Source organism: Anopheles moucheti, chromosome 3 (assembly GCF_943734755.1).
Source record: "Anopheles moucheti chromosome 3, idAnoMoucSN_F20_07, whole genome shotgun sequence".
NCBI classification, from domain to species: domain Eukaryota; kingdom Metazoa; phylum Arthropoda; class Insecta; order Diptera; family Culicidae; genus Anopheles; species Anopheles moucheti.
In genome coordinates this window covers 70,780,761-70,796,360 of record NC_069141.1, presented here as the reverse complement: position 1 = coordinate 70,796,360, position 15,600 = coordinate 70,780,761, and the positions used below count along the sequence as shown (strand labels likewise).

Sequence of the window (15,600 nt, the reverse complement as noted above, 5' to 3'; positions counted from 1 at the left end):
CTCCCCTTTCTATACACTCGCAAATAGTGTCCAATAAAGGTGCAACGTTGTCCCTCTGTCCCCCCTCCTCCTGTGTCCCATTCTCTTCGATGTGAATGTAAAACACTGGTGTTTATCTTGTTAATTTAGTTTATTTTGTATTTTTAGTTTATTTAGTATTTTAAGGACAAAATAAGCACAAACGCGGATCGCTGCCAACGTTGTGATGAATCTGTTCTAAAATCGACACTTCCGTCACCCGTCACTAGATGGCGCTAGCTGCGAAAATTCAAATCTAACTGATTTCGTTAGGCCGTGATGTGCAAAAGTTGTGGAGATTACTCTGAAGAATTGCTTCACTGTGAAGTGTTCCTTGCCACCGGTATTAACCGACACTTCAATCAACTGTCTCATTTCACCCAAAAACCAAAAACATAAAAAAAACCAGCCACACTTCCCGTTTCGTTTGGAGTATCATTTCCTTTCTCAATGACGTCATACGCCTCAACCAAATCCAGCCCTCTCTGATGCTGTCTGAAGTGGAAGGAGTGTGGCAAAGTTTGGCTGTGAATGAATTCGGTCCGCACGCTCCTTGGCAAGGTGTTTGCCCCTTTTTTTTCCCGTGCCCGTCTAGACGTAGCCCGCGTCTGCGCCGGTCCATCATGACGAAGCATCTTCGCATCTTAAGCGTGAAAATCTCCAAAACCCCAACGATCACTTGCGCGATCGCGAACCGTTTGACCGTGTGCGAGAAAGGAAAATGTGTCTCCGTAATGATGATGTGGTTAAAATGGCTTTAACGGTGGACAAACAACTGAAGCCAGCGGCTAAGAATGTCCTCAACTGGGGCTGAGTGTCAGGTGCTACGCTGTACTGGGAAATTCCCATATCTTTGATGCTCACATGCGTATGATCGCGAGCATAATTGGTGGACCGTGTGGAACCGAAAGAAAGCAATGCTTTATTTCAAATATCACATCGCTTCTGAAGAAAAAAACGGATATAGTTCACAGTTGTGGTTGCTTTTTAGCTTTCCAAAGCATTGCGAAGAGATTGTGGTTTTGATAACCATTAATCAGATTGTTTTGCAAGTGAACTACCAGTTGAACCTAGCATCTGTACAAAACCATCTCTAAAAGAAGGCTTGTTATTATGCAAATCAGGGGAAAATTGGCACGCCTCGGGGGTGTGGTGCATGACCACATGCGCATTAGTCGTCGTTTGATGTTTTAATTAAGATTTAAACATAAACATATCTACAATAGTTTAGTCTAGACATATCAATATTTAAATTGGAGATTAAACAAGATAACTTTTGAGCCACTCTTGGTTCTTTTTTCTCTTATTTCTACGTTTATAGAGCACTATGTGACCCATCACAATGATAATGCAGCAAAGAGAAAGATCTCACAGTTCAAGTTCAATGTTCCGGTTAAACACACGGTGTTAGGAAAGGCGCGAAGCAACGTGTCGCGTGCACCAGCTGATACTGCTAAAAATGATGGAAGATGATGATGATGATGATGATGCTAACGATGGTTGAAGTACCATAAGTTCCCATCAAATGCTGTGCCTAGTACCAGTCGTACTAGTACCGTCCCCTTCTGTTTGGTGGGGCACCCACATCACGCACCGAAACCACCCCCCGGAAGGTGGGAGATCTTGATGGGTAATGGGTAATGCGATCTTTGCTCACCGAATCGCGAATCGCGTCAGTTAGTGGTGTGAAGTCTTCGCGTACGGTTGTCGCTGCCCGATCGCAGCGTGGAGGTTGTCGCTGCCCGACACCCTACCCCACAGCAGAGCCCGTGTCCGTATAAAGGTTCGTAAGAGTGCGCCAAGGTAGCTCAAGAGGAGTTTCAACCTCTTGAAGTCTGGTAAGAAGTGCAGACATTTCCGCACAACCGGAAATTGTCGTTGTGTTTGAGCTATTCGATAGGATTTGTCACCAGATCGCAACGGATAGACGAGTAATGGCTGGCCATTACACGACGTTACGTGCCTAAAACGTTGTTCTGTTTAGCACACCATTTGACCTTCACCTTGCGGTGAAAACATACGATGAATTAGAAGAAGTGTTAGCGAAGGAAGGGAAAGATCATTTGTACCATAAATTGGGCCACTTAAGTGAGATATCAACTAGAACGAATTCGGTACTGACTTAAGCCGGATCAAAGAGACTTATTTTTTGGAGGGAAGGGAGGGAATTTGTTGTTTGTCGCTACCTTCGGCCTAACTCGGTGCTGATGGTTCGTTTATGTATCTGTCCATTTGTGGCGATGGGAACTTTGAACTCATTAATTACGTCTCATCGGAGGTGGCAATTTGGTGATTGTTTTTTTTTGGTTTTTGGGTTTTTAGCAATGTTTTACAGCCGATGGGAATAGTTTGGAGAATTCTGAGAATTGTTGACACTGTAGTTGTTAGCTGTGCATTGAAGTTGTTTTGTGGAGATAATAATAATAATAATCGTATCCTTGGATACGATTCTTCTCCAATAACTGCAAACGAGTGCCTTGATCTTTACCACGATCGTTATGGTGCCTTTTGCGAAAGATAGTCAACACTTTCCCTTTTCGCAAGGGAGGGAAATAGACAACGCACGTGTGAACTTGACGGTGAGTTCGTAGGTTAATGCGTAACTCATAAAATGCCACACGCCAATAACATCACCCGGGAGTAGTGGCACCCGGTACCTCCTCTCCGTGTACGGTAATCGATTAGTGCGACCGGATTAAGCCATTTGTGGAGATTAAAAGGGATGTGCTATCTGCGAGGGTTCTTGGTGCAGTCTTACAGTTAACCAGCGCGAAACGGTCATACAATTTAATGATAGCACGAGAACCATTGACGTCGCGAATTCATCGCTGGAAAGATGGTGCGCATGTAGACAAGGTGGCCAACAAAAGGAACACAAGGAAAGAAAAGAACACATAAAAGGAAGAACACGCAACTAAATTTGTGTCCAGACTTGCGCCAGACGGGCTCGGTATTAAGCCAACACAGCACGTCAGGTGAGGTTCGTCGCTTGTTCGTTGCTCACTCCGCGCATTGATGTCATTTGATCGTTGCGCCTGTCGGGTTGCGCGTATTTTATTCCCGTATTATTCCTGTCGTTATTGTTTTTCTTTTCTCTCTTCTTATTTTGTGGTTCGGTTTTTGTTTTATCACAGGTTCAGCACATGTTCGCCGCTGTGCGTCGTTCCCACACACCCCGGACGGTGTGCTAATTTGTGGCAATGAAAAGGAAAGTTAAGGGTTGGTGAAGATAATTACCTGAGTCACTGAGCAATGTGGGGTGGTGGGGGGGGGGGGGGGGGGTTGGTCTTTTATTGGTTTAGTGATGTGCATTGGGGCACTTGCTTGACGAATAGATAAGACGAGGTAGACTTGAGTTGAAAGATTCCATCTCGTATTGCTCGTTTCATTCTCAGCCCGGTTAAATGATGAAACAGGGAATGGAAACCTTCGTGACACTAACTCCATCGCTTTGTTTGATGTTAATCTACGCCGTCACCATGACAACAATCATCTCCTATTGCATTATGCTCTCATGTATAGACAATGATTTACATAACTTTTTAATTTGCTGTTCTACTATTTCATTTCAGTTCATAACATCTGATTGATCTTTGCAAGCTGTTAGCTAACTTTGAAAGGTTTTTTTTTCAAAATGGATTCTACTCCAATGCTCCAGTTCACACCGTTGTTGATGGTGAGTTTAACCAATATGTTATGGTACAGAGTTGTCCAATAATATGTCGATTTGTTTCATTACAGCTATTACTTTTAATTCAACTTTCACCAATAGCTGGAAGTCCCTCTCCATATCCACATCCGACACTTGCTCCCCAGAAGCCTGTCTGTGGTTCTTATGGACAGAGCCCGTGTGCGTTTGTTCCCGCCCCACCCGGCATGACTCCGAGATGCGCTTCACCGGGCTCGACGTTTTGTGAATCCAACCCTGATTATCCTGCGTGAGTTACTGTCTCACATTTGAAGCGGTTCTACAGTAACTCCTCACATACCTATCTGGTTACCATTCAAGGTATCTTATTAAGCATCTGGTGGAAACGCTAGGCTACCAGCGCATCATCGCCAACGAGGAGATGGTTGATTTCGGTGCCACCAAGCCGCTGGAAGAGGAGGAACATCTTCATCATCATTACCATCACTTTTATGGCTCGTTTAGTCCGATGGATTCGTCGAAAGCATCCAGTAAGCCTTCCCCGGCTGGCTATAATTATCTCACACCAGCACAGCAATCGCTCGGTACGGTCAACTACTCGGAAAAGCGCCCCGCACCGGTTCCACAGCCGATCTACATTCCAAAGCCCCAACACTCTTACCAGTACAACTCGTACGTTCGAGCTCCAATGTACAACCGGCATGGAGGTGGAGGTGGTACTTCCGGTCCTGGGTCCGGCCAGGGATACTTTTATCTACCACCGGGTTCCGGATCCGGGTCCACCTCCTCCGTCACGCAATACAGTCCGGCCGATTGGTTGAAACGCTTTGCCCGGGACTTGTCGGATACGCATACCCGGAAGGCACGTTTGGCATCGTTACGACGCGTCGACGAATCAATCGATCTGTTCGACACAGAACCGGCCCCATTTCGCCGTCCCATGGTGCTCAATGAAACGGTTTATGAGCGGCTGTTGGCGAAAGCTAATCGTCCTAAGCGTGAAACCGAACCGGGAAGAGAAACGCTGTGTAGCGTGCGCGAAAGATACATTACACCGCAGACGGCACTGAACACGAAAGGTAGTTAGAGCAATTCTTTTTTATTAGCATTTACTTTGTGGTTTCTATTACACACTTTCTGTTTTTTTTTTCAATAGGTAATTGGATGTTTGTGGTAAATCAGGAGAATTCAAGGCAGCTCGTCAGGACCGAAGTTTGTGCGTGAGTATTGAACGACTTTTTTTAATTTAAATTCGGATTGTATGTTTACTAGAGCGACACCTAGCGGTGAAAGCAGCGAAGCACTGTTTATTCGCTGTGTCTTCGCTAAACTATGCTGCTGCTACGGTGGCGCCCTCTTGAGCGAAATTTAGAATCAAAGAGATTTTCTTCATTTTTATTTTTTTAAATTAAGTTATTTAAGAAAAGGATATACAAAAATTATCACTGAAATTTAAACTCTCTAGTAAATTAATCTTTTCTCGTTCTTTGCCATACCACTTTGTTCTACATACCGCTTCAAAGGCATTTATTTCATTGTATCTAAATGTTCTCCATCAGATTCTCATTTCTTAGAATCCTTTCTCTAATTATTTGAATGCACCCACATCGATGGTAATTCTTCCGACAAAATACCTGACCCCACCTAACACCAAAACGCAACGCTGTCGATTGTTTGTGGTGCTTCCGGTTTTCGCATTGTTGAGGAAATTTCGATACAGCCCGGGGGAAAATTCTGCATACAACCACTAGGGGTGAACGATTGATCCCTCTGCACTGTACCTCTCGCGCTCATCCGCACCAGGGGTACGGAACCGATACCCTTCCTTATCCGGCGAAGAAAACCTCCCGTTAGAACCTAGCCCACATTCATCCTTATCTGGTTTGTGGCTGGTTGTGTGATTTTCGAACGCGGCATTCCTGGGGAACAAAAAAACAGGGGCTTTTGGCTGCGTTTGTTTGAACACTTTCCACCCTTCGCTCGGGTGTCAATTGCCCTAGCGGCACCCTAGCCAGCTTTTGGCCAGCTTTTGGCTGTTGGTTTCCCTATGTTTAGTTGAACCACGGTAATATGCCACACTTATTAACCTGCTGTATTTCCTCCCGAAACTTCTTCCTCTGCGCGGGACGCAACACGTGGAAAACTAGGTCAGCGGAATGCTCCAACCTGTGCAGCTTTCCCGTAGGGTATAGTTCCCGGTGCGAGCAGCGATACGTCCAGAAGCGGCTGGTGACGTTGGATCCGACCGGAAGGACACTGTACGTGGACACCTACTGGTTCCCGAGCTGCTGTGTGTGCTCGTTGTATTCGGGCAATCGCATTTAGGCCCGTCAGGAAAGAAAATCTAAGGAAAATCCTTCTCAAGTTGCAAAAAACACTATGAATTGAATGAATTAAGAAAGAATTAAAGCCAGTTTAATGGAATACCTTCTATTATCTGTTCCTTGCATGAATAAAGCGTAAGAGGCCTAATGGATAATGGTTGGAAATATTTCTTTTCTGTTTTGTTTTCTACTTTATCGCTTTCAACTGTAATGTTTGTTTATGTTCTTATTTATTTTGTTATACTTTTTACTTTTTTTCGTTGCTTTCTGTTAATTTCCTTCTTTTATTAATTTCTTTCGCTTAATTTTATTTTAATATAATCTGCTTATTATTTAACTATCTAACCATCCATCCTTCATCTGTATCTGTCTGGATGGAACAGAATATATTTTCCTTTTTTTTGCTTTGTCATCATCACACTGTAATGTGACACAAGACGCAACGAGAGAAAGAAAGAAAAGCAGTTAAATGATGAAGAGAAATAACATATAAATAAATCGAATATCCACTACAATGGCGCATCATAAAGCAGTCAACATAATATCATCATGCGATCGTGTGTCCTTTGCTGGACGCTGCGTACACGGCCTGTCCTGTCCGTCTTGTTTGCGCAAGGACGAAGCAGACAGTGCGGCCGCTGCCGCGAAAGACGCAGACGAATGGGCCCATCCGGAAAGAATTATGCTACCAGTAGATCATAAATTTTGTTTTTAATCAGCTTCACAGCCCGGTTTTGCATGCCGTCGCCGAACAAGAAACAAACAAAAAAAAAGTTGGAAGAACGAACCGTGTGCGTACGGCCGGCCGGCACAGCATTTGGCATTCACCGTGCATTGCCCTCTCCCTTCGCTTCGATCCCTTTTGCACTTCCCCTTCCCCCCCCCCCCCCCCTTCCCCCCCTCCCCTTTCCATCTTATTAGATGCTGTAGTTTGGCTTTCCCGGTGTGGCAGAATACAAACGGCACGGCAAGCATAAGGACAATGGCTGTCATGTCCTGGACGTGCCGGTTTCGGTTCAACGCAGTGTGCCGCTTGTATTTGCCGTTGTAGTGGTGGTGCCGGTTCGCATTAACAAAAGGGATAATCGAGACGCGGCGCGGTGCGAGCGCGGCCTGTGTACGTTCGGCCACCATGCATCCAGATCGGATCGGAATTCAACATTCAACACATTCGAGCGAATAATCCGCGCGTGTGTGTGATGGAAGCGAGGCTTTGAAATCGGGGCATGGGGAAACGTTTCCCCGGACCGGGTTCCTTTTTCTTTTGATGGATGTCTATCAACAGCTTCGGCGTCGGCCGTGTGTGTGTGTGTGTGTGTGCGCACGCAAGCGGTATGGGAAACATCTGGGAAATTATGCATTTTTATCGTAGTTTATGAGGGCGATGGTTCCGAAACAGCCCCAAATGGAGCACTAAGGAATGGGCCGGTACACCGGCAGGATCGGATAGTTTAATGTTATTCCGAAATGGTTAGGAGGCCGAAAGGTTCGTGCCTTGTATCGCAGTTATTAATTATTTACAAATTCTAATTTCCAGCTGATAAAGATGCAATTATTCGTTTCCTTTCTAGATTGAGTGTGGCGTATAACGACGACGCCATATGTGAAACGGTACCAATAATATATATTTTAACAATTTCACACTTAGCTTGGAATTTGTAAAGTACAGGCAGTCACCAAGATGCGCTATAAACCAAGAAAAATCCGCGTCGTTTATATTTCTAGGTTACTTAGTTCACTTCCTTCTCTGAACGGGCGAATTTTCAAAAGAAAAGTTTAACGTAAATTAAAAACACAATGGTTTATATGACAAAGGAAGGAAATTCGGGCAAATTTTTCAATTGTTTGCATAGATTTCACACGAACGGACCGAACCAATATTCCATTCGGACTCAATCCGCCGTAGCAAGGACTTAATTATCCGGCTACGTGGTAAAATAAATCTAGTAAGCCAGAAGTGACAGACATTTGACTTAGTAGGTCGTTACACCAAGAAGAGAGAGTGAGATAGAGAGAGAGAGAGAGAGGAAGAGAGGTATGAAAATTAAATGTAATTCCAATTGTTCATTTTAACTTGTTAAAAGGATAAATTTATATACTTTTAATATAACCACATAAGGGAAAAGTATAAAATCCTTCATATGTCCCTTTGTTGGAGAATTTCAACACACACGCACACGCATGGCAATACCTTGAGAAATTCTTGCTTAAATTATGCTCTAAATATTGGCCATCGTTTTGTTGTTGGCACTTTTCGTGAAAATCTCAAATCCGTTCACAGGGCACGTCGATGGTGTGAGGAGGGACAGCCCCGAAAACAACGCCTGGCGGAGCGTGAGCGGAAGATCCAGAAGCCTGTCAAGCGTTGGTAGCTAGTATGTCATCGTACGGTACGGTTGCGCAAACGTGGTGCGTTGAACGCGCACGACCAACGAACCAACGGACCCAATGAGACAGGGCCAAACGAAGGCAAAAGCAAAAGAGAGAGAGAGAGTGAGCCGGCCTGCAGTGGTAGTTTGTTTCATGTGACCAAAAAGGACTAACGGGGAGGAAAGCGGGCGAGGAAGGCGGGAAACCGAGACACGGTCGACCGAAAAGCCCTTATGTGCCGGCTGGTCTTGCTTGGTTGGTCCTGGCCAGGAAGGGCCAAACAGGGAGGGTGAAGGAAACACGGGGAGGAATTTAATGGAAAGCGAAAGACCCCGGTGTGCAGGCGCGGGGTGTAAAATACAGGGGAAGGAAGAGTGTATGGGAAACGCTAAGGAGAGGATAGAGAAGATAAAACTCAACATCTGCTCCTTTTTATACAAATAATATATCAAACACATTGAACTCCGGGCGTCCGGGGTTTTATTTTGTGCGCTCGCTTCAGTCCTCCGTTCCGTGCCGTTCTGCGCATGGATGTAAGGAGCACGCACACAATCAACGCGAGCGTGAGCAGGACGGACACCGAAAACCGGAATGAGATGGAACACTGTTTGCGGTGTATGAGTGTTTGTGTGCGTAGGTAAAATAGGGAACCATGGTTCAACGTGCTCAGTAGGCTTCGATTTTAAGGGTGTGTGTAGCATAAAACGCATAAATGCCGCATGGCCGTTGCGCGAGTCGCCCGAGTGGCACGAGCCACTGGCACAGCATGCAAATGCCAACCAACCTGGACAGCATGAAAGGGAGGACACCAAGGAGAAAGGAAATTTACCACCCTTAAGTTGCGTATTTTGGGATTTTTCGGGGTATTTTTTTTTAGCAGCGCGAGATTTGCGACACTTGCGGCTTACGATCTTAGCGATCGCACACACTTTCACCCTGGGCGCAGGACGAGAGGATTATCGTGATGGTTGGAAGCTGATTGGTGATTTTTTTTTATTATTATTTGGATTCTCTCGTTGGGTCGTTGTGTTGATTGGGGGATGAAATAATGGTTGGGGAGTTGCGTGTTTATACGCGCGATTTTATAGAAATAAAATTAAGCAAAAGGAATTAATAAAATAAGGAAGATAAAAGAAAGAAATGAAAAATATAATAAAGAATAAATAATTAATAAGAACATTTGAAAACATCACAGTTCAAAGCGATACAGTAGAAAACAAAACATAGAAAACAAATATTTCCTACCATGATTATTATTATGAACACTATAATTTAAGTGTTATTTTACGTGTAACGCTACTTTATTTTGAATTTATTGTTATTGCATTTTTATTTTTTTTATTTAAAAAAAACATTATTCTAAATGTTTACAGAATACAATACATTTACCACACAAAAGAGGAGTTCTTTTTGAAGTTCTGTATTTGAAACACTTTCCATTTTACTTTTAATTGGCATGAGTATATTATTTATATTATTTATATATTAACTCAAACTGCAACCAAGCAGACCTACACGGCACGATCACATGTCGAGCGTTTCTGTCCGCTTCATGGTTTCAAGTGCAAATACCTCAAACACCACGATCGCCCGCATCGGATGACCTCCGGGGCGATTCGAAAACCTTCCAAATTCGATGCACTGCACTGTTGAACTTTGTAATGCAGCAGATGGTACCGGTTGGTGTGCTGCTACTCCACGACACACCTTCACCGTTCACCTGGTCGTGCTCAGACCGACCAGAAGGTTTTCCTGCTGGTTTGCTGGTCTAACCGACCAGGTCCAACATAAAATCCTTTTTCTCGCTCGATTACACCTCCGACCGTACCATACCTGCCCGCCGACGGAGGACGTTTTCGTTTTCTTAATTCTGTTCATCGAACTGGTGTTTGCTTTTCATATGCGGGTGTTGAGTTTATTTAGTTTTTTTTTGCAAATTGAGGACACCTTTTTTACGGTTTGGACTGGAAAGGACCTGAAGACATGGTGCGTTGTGCAGTGGAGAACAGTACGGTGGATGTGCTTTGTGCTGTGAAGATCTTGTGTCGGATCAGCAGGAGTTCGTCCCTGCTAGCGGAGCGGAGTACATCGAGTGAACAGGCTCAGTGTATCGGAATATATCCTTTTTTTTTCGCTGTTTTGTTTACAGTTTTTTGTTCCCGTCTGCCTGTCAGCCTGTACCAGATTTCGAATGTATGATCGTGCTATTGTTTTGCTGTGCCCAGAAAGTCCCACAGGGTGTCTCGGTGATGATGATCTGCAACTGATGATCGTAACAGATCCTTCGGTATATGGGTCTTTTCTTTGTCCACAGCTCAAGCTTTCTAGCGATCCTTTTTTGCCAGCTGCATCTCCGAAAGCAAGATCTTATCGGTTCATTTACACCACGAAAAGCTTTTTTCCCGCTCGCTGCACTGTTACACCAGCAGACAACAAAGTGTCCCAGCAGACCCGCATTTTGTGAAACGGGACGCAAACAAATGTCATCAAAGTACGAGCGGCTGGGAACTACCCGGCAGTGGATCGATCGTTAACATTCTTATCACCTTGCTGGTACTTCTTCACAGCTGCATACTGTGGGGAGGGCTTTTAGGGGGGCCCATCTAATTCATAATTACACACACGCAGTAAAGCTGACTCGATAACGGCACTCGATCGTTGCCATCAATTCGTGACCGGAGTGTGCATTTCAAATTGATGGCTCACACGGGAGACTGTGTTTCTTTTTTTTTGCCCCATCTCTTCGTCCATACGTCATTAAGTGGACACGTGGCAAACCCAAAAAAATGTTTGAAAAATTAGCAACAACAAACGGTAGCTGACTAACGGGGCTCGCGAACACAGAGAAGCGAAAAAAGTGTTACAAGTGGTTTAATTTCGAAATTGTTGTACGAAACGGCCAGTTCAGCTGTCAGCTGTGGATCGTTTCTGGCGTGCAAGGTGATAAAGTTATTGCATTCCTCAGGGTGATTGTTTTTTGGCTGGGTCTTCCTCAACCCCAAATTATGATTTTTTTTCCTGCTGTCGTCGCTGGACGATTGTGGACGAAATGCACTTCCAAAATGTATTGCAATTCGCGATTGGCAGGAACAAGAAAGGAACAACGTTTGAGCAGAGTTGATTAAACCATAATAAGACAAGGAAATTAGATGCAAGCGGTTGGCGAGTGATAGAAGTGAAATGAAATGCGATGCTTGAATACTTTACGGACAACAAGTCATCAAAATAATTACGAAACAGATAGCCACAATGTTGTGGTAAATTGTGTTACTACATGAGATTTTTATGTTCATGTTTGGAAACTGTTGGTTTAGTTAGGGGTCGAGTTCTATAGAATGCTACAATTATTCGAATTGTTTTGTCTATTATTTATAAAATTTTTAAATTTATTTATACTTTTTTTGTATCTACTACAAAAATCTTCTTAACAAATTTTTCCATAAAATGACCCTAAGCTACATTGTTGCATAAAATTCTTCCGCTGCATGTGTTTTCCACCCGAAGCACAAACGATGATCCTCTCGACCTAATTTCACAGCACATAAAACATTCACGAAACATTGTATTTTAGAGCTTCTTTTTGTGTAACGCAGTTTTTTATGTTGTTGCTCCCCTCGTTTTGCATGTTTTGTACTGCAAGCATGTTTTTTTTAATTCTTATGTTGAATCTCAAGAAACAGGTTGCCGTCCTGGCGACCAGCACACCAGCACTGAGGGGGCGAGAGAACCCCACACGTTGTGCAATTATTCTGCGAAACCCTTTTTTCTTATGTCGTTCCAACGCTACGCAGCGTGAACTGTCAAACTGCGTACGCACACACGCACACACGCACGCATACACACATTTGCGATTAATCTTCTTTGTTTTGCAACCCTTCGCAGTTGCAGCTAGTGGTTGCGTGGTGCATCGTTAGCTGCAGTAGCTCTTGTTAAGCAAAAGATGCAAGAAAAAAAAGTAATGAGGAGATGAGTGGGGGTAAAGGTGGAGAGGGAGGGGAAGGGAAAGTGCGTTTTATTCTTCTACGCACGAAAACACTCTCCCTGCCCCTTGGCTTTCCTTTCTCCGTGCTGCTTGCCCTCTCGGTATTGTTTTATTTGTCAAGGATTCATCCTTAACCATGCGCCCTCCTTCGATTCCCGTGCATCCGTGGCTTGAGATGACGCATTTTCCAATTCAACTCTCCTGAAATGGAAATCCACCTCACCCCGACAGAAAAGCACACACACACACGGAAGAACCCATCGGTGTAGCGGAAAAGCATCCAACCGGGAGCAATCCATCGAAGAAACGTTCGGCATCAGCGTGTCAAGAGGTTGCTGCCCGTGCTGCCGTGGCGCTTTTGTGCGAAGAGGTTCGCTTCCTGCGGCGGAGATGAAGTCGTGCGAAAAGTGCGTATTTTTCTTTTGCACCTCGAAGGAAACGCATCCCGGGGCGGGAAGAACACGGGGAGGGGTGGGGAAGGAAAAATCGATTTTGCTTCATAAACAAACCGTCTTTTCTCGAGCAGGATCCATCGGACATTGGTGGAAACTTTCTTAGCAAGCGGAAGGGAAGCGAAGGAAAGAAAAACTCACGCCGGGTCGGTGACTCGCACGGGAAATTCCCTTTCCTTGCGCTTGGTTAACTGGTGGTTAATGCTTGAAATATTGTGCGTGGTACGACAAACGGCAGAGTGAAAAAGGCTCTCTTGCACTTGGTGAAGATGCTATATGGACTGGCTTTTGGGTCGCAAAATGGGGTAAATGTGAGCCTTGGTAAAACTTTTCGTTTCTAAGCTTAACTAAAAATGTGTAATTATTACTATTACTAACTACTATTTTCTGGTGACAATATGAAAACAAAACCGTCATATGGAATAGTTTAATGTATGAGTAAAATATATATTGTCCATTAGTTTTTTCCTCTACACTAAGTTAAATATTAAGAAATATTTAAAATAATGTTTATTAATTAATCGTACAAAAAACGTCATCGAGTAAAGTACATAAAATCTGTTTATTTATTTATGATTTTTTTTAATGATTTAAGAGGTTTTGAAAGCGGTGAAGTGATTTATATTGACGACAGCAATACAAACTACAGTCAAAAAAATGTTTATCGAAATTATTCTTTGCCAAATGTTCACTTTATACATCCTCTTGCATTAGAAATACAAAAAGAATTTAATAATTGCGTTCCAACCCAATGCCTACGCATAATTTCCTTGCAAAAAAAAAGACACGACACATCCTAAATTCGGCAACAAACTGCGGGAACAAACTATTAAGGACTAGCAAAAGGACACGAAACATAAATCCCATAAAGAGTGCATTGTATGTTTTGCTCGTCTTCCAAACGCATTATTTTTTAATTTCGAACCAAAAAGGATACAAGCCACCGTTTTTTTTTTACCGATTGCACGAGGATAATCAAACCACGCAACGAAACATGATTCATCCTCGGATTCGCTTTTTCTCAGTGGTGGTTGTGTATAGCAGTAGGCATTTGCTGCCCATAGAAATCCTTACGCAAACACCAACACCAACACCATACGTACAGGCGTTGCAAGCCGTTTCACGTGCAGGAGTGTGAGTATGTTTTGATTCGACTGCACACGATTGCCACATACCCACCACCGTAGGAAAGGTGGGAAATTGTGGCGCCAGAAACCGGATGCATTCACCAACTGTGGTGTGTGTGTGTTTGCATGTATGCGTTGCGTAAGGGACACGACGCTGTCCTTTCGTGTCAGCTGCTTACTTTTGTACGGCTCGGGAAAAGCAAGCTACCGACCGGCTAACGCACACTCACACACACACTCAACCACACTACGCTTGGTTGTGGTGATTGAGCGGTCCCCGGGTGGAAAAAAGGAAAACAAGTTTTCCGTTGCCTTGACAACCGCGCGCAAATAAAGCAAAACCTTGTGGCATCGTTTCGAGTTCGTACCTTAATAGAAAAAAGGGGGATTTTGCTTTTGTCCTGCATCATGCTGTCTTCTTTCTTCCTTGGCGCGGAAATTGGATTGGTTGAAATGCAATGCAGGATAGATAATGCATTGGTGTGCGTTTTGTATCGATACACGCGCTACGGGTCGGGGGAAAACTGTAACTAAAACGGAAGAAATGTTCACCGCGTTGCTGGGTTGTTGTTAATGTTCCAGGGGATTTTAGTTTGCGTTTTTTTTTCTATTAAGAATGATGCGTTCACTTGTGCAGCATGCAGTGATAATGCAGCAGCAGCATGATTGCAGTGAAGATAATTAAAATTTAATGCTTCTTATCTTTGCGACAATTCCTTTCAAAAGGGAATTATTAAAAATGATAAATTTAACGTAAAGAAAAGAAAAGATTATTTTATTTTATTTACAATGTTTACATTTTACTTAAAAATAGATAAGTACCTTTGAACGTTGCTGTTGCAATTTACGATGGCGCTGGAATGTCGAAGTGGAGTATATTATGGAGAATTTATTTATTCAATCAATCGATGGAATACATTTTTATTGGTAGCAATTGAAAACTAGTAGAACATCACATAAAATTGCCTTTGTACATTTGCGCATACACAAAACCACACGCAGCAGGGTGGAAACTATCGAAGGGACACTTTTGTTTTTAATCTCACCATAAAAAAAGATGCCACGAAAGCGAAATAAAGAGTCGATTTTATTGCGAATTTTCGCAATTGCAGTTCCACAGACGCGTCTTTTGGGTTGGAAGCTAAGCCAACCGAAACCTTGCAAAAAACCCCTAAAAAGAACGAGCATAAGCATAAAACTTATTTCGATTATTATTAATGAAGAAAAATAAAGGAAAACGTCGCCCGTGATGGCGAGGAGATAAATGAAAACTACACGAACATTACAAATAAAAGCGTAAAGCAACGACTCCACCCGTGCCACCATAAGTGAGCCCACAGGCTGCAGGCTTTATGGAAGCGGAAGTAAACACAACTTGATGGCCCCCCTCCCCAAAAAAAAAAAGCAGTGCCACACCGTGGGGCGTTATTATGGCAAATAATTTACGCATCAGCGGCAATGCAATGCCCGGTAATGCTATTTTTCACAAATTTTGATGGCAATCCATTTTCCCGGTGCGAGCGGTGCGTGTTTGCTGGTGTTGTTGTTGCTTGTGGACAGTGGGAAATCACAATTGCAGTACAGTTTGCTGATGACAGATTTCGCCACCGCTTGCTGGGATGTCAGCAGGATTGTGCGTGAGTGTTTATGGTTTTATTTCCTGTTTTTTTTTCTTCTT

At 43.6% G+C, this 15,600-nt stretch overlaps 1 protein-coding gene across 1 annotated transcript; it reads left to right on the top strand.

The window, feature by feature from the left end:
* The first annotated feature begins 3,652 nt into the window (after positions 1-3,652).
* LOC128302970 (protein spaetzle 5) lies at positions 3,653-5,992 on the top strand. Its single transcript, XM_053039822.1, has 5 exons — positions 3,653-3,694; positions 3,760-3,956; positions 4,028-4,746; positions 4,824-4,887; positions 5,815-5,992. The coding sequence occupies exons 1-5, from the start codon at positions 3,653-3,655 to the stop codon at positions 5,990-5,992; spliced, it is 1,200 nt and encodes a 399-aa protein (XP_052895782.1).
* The last annotated feature ends 9,608 nt before the right edge of the window (positions 5,993-15,600 follow it).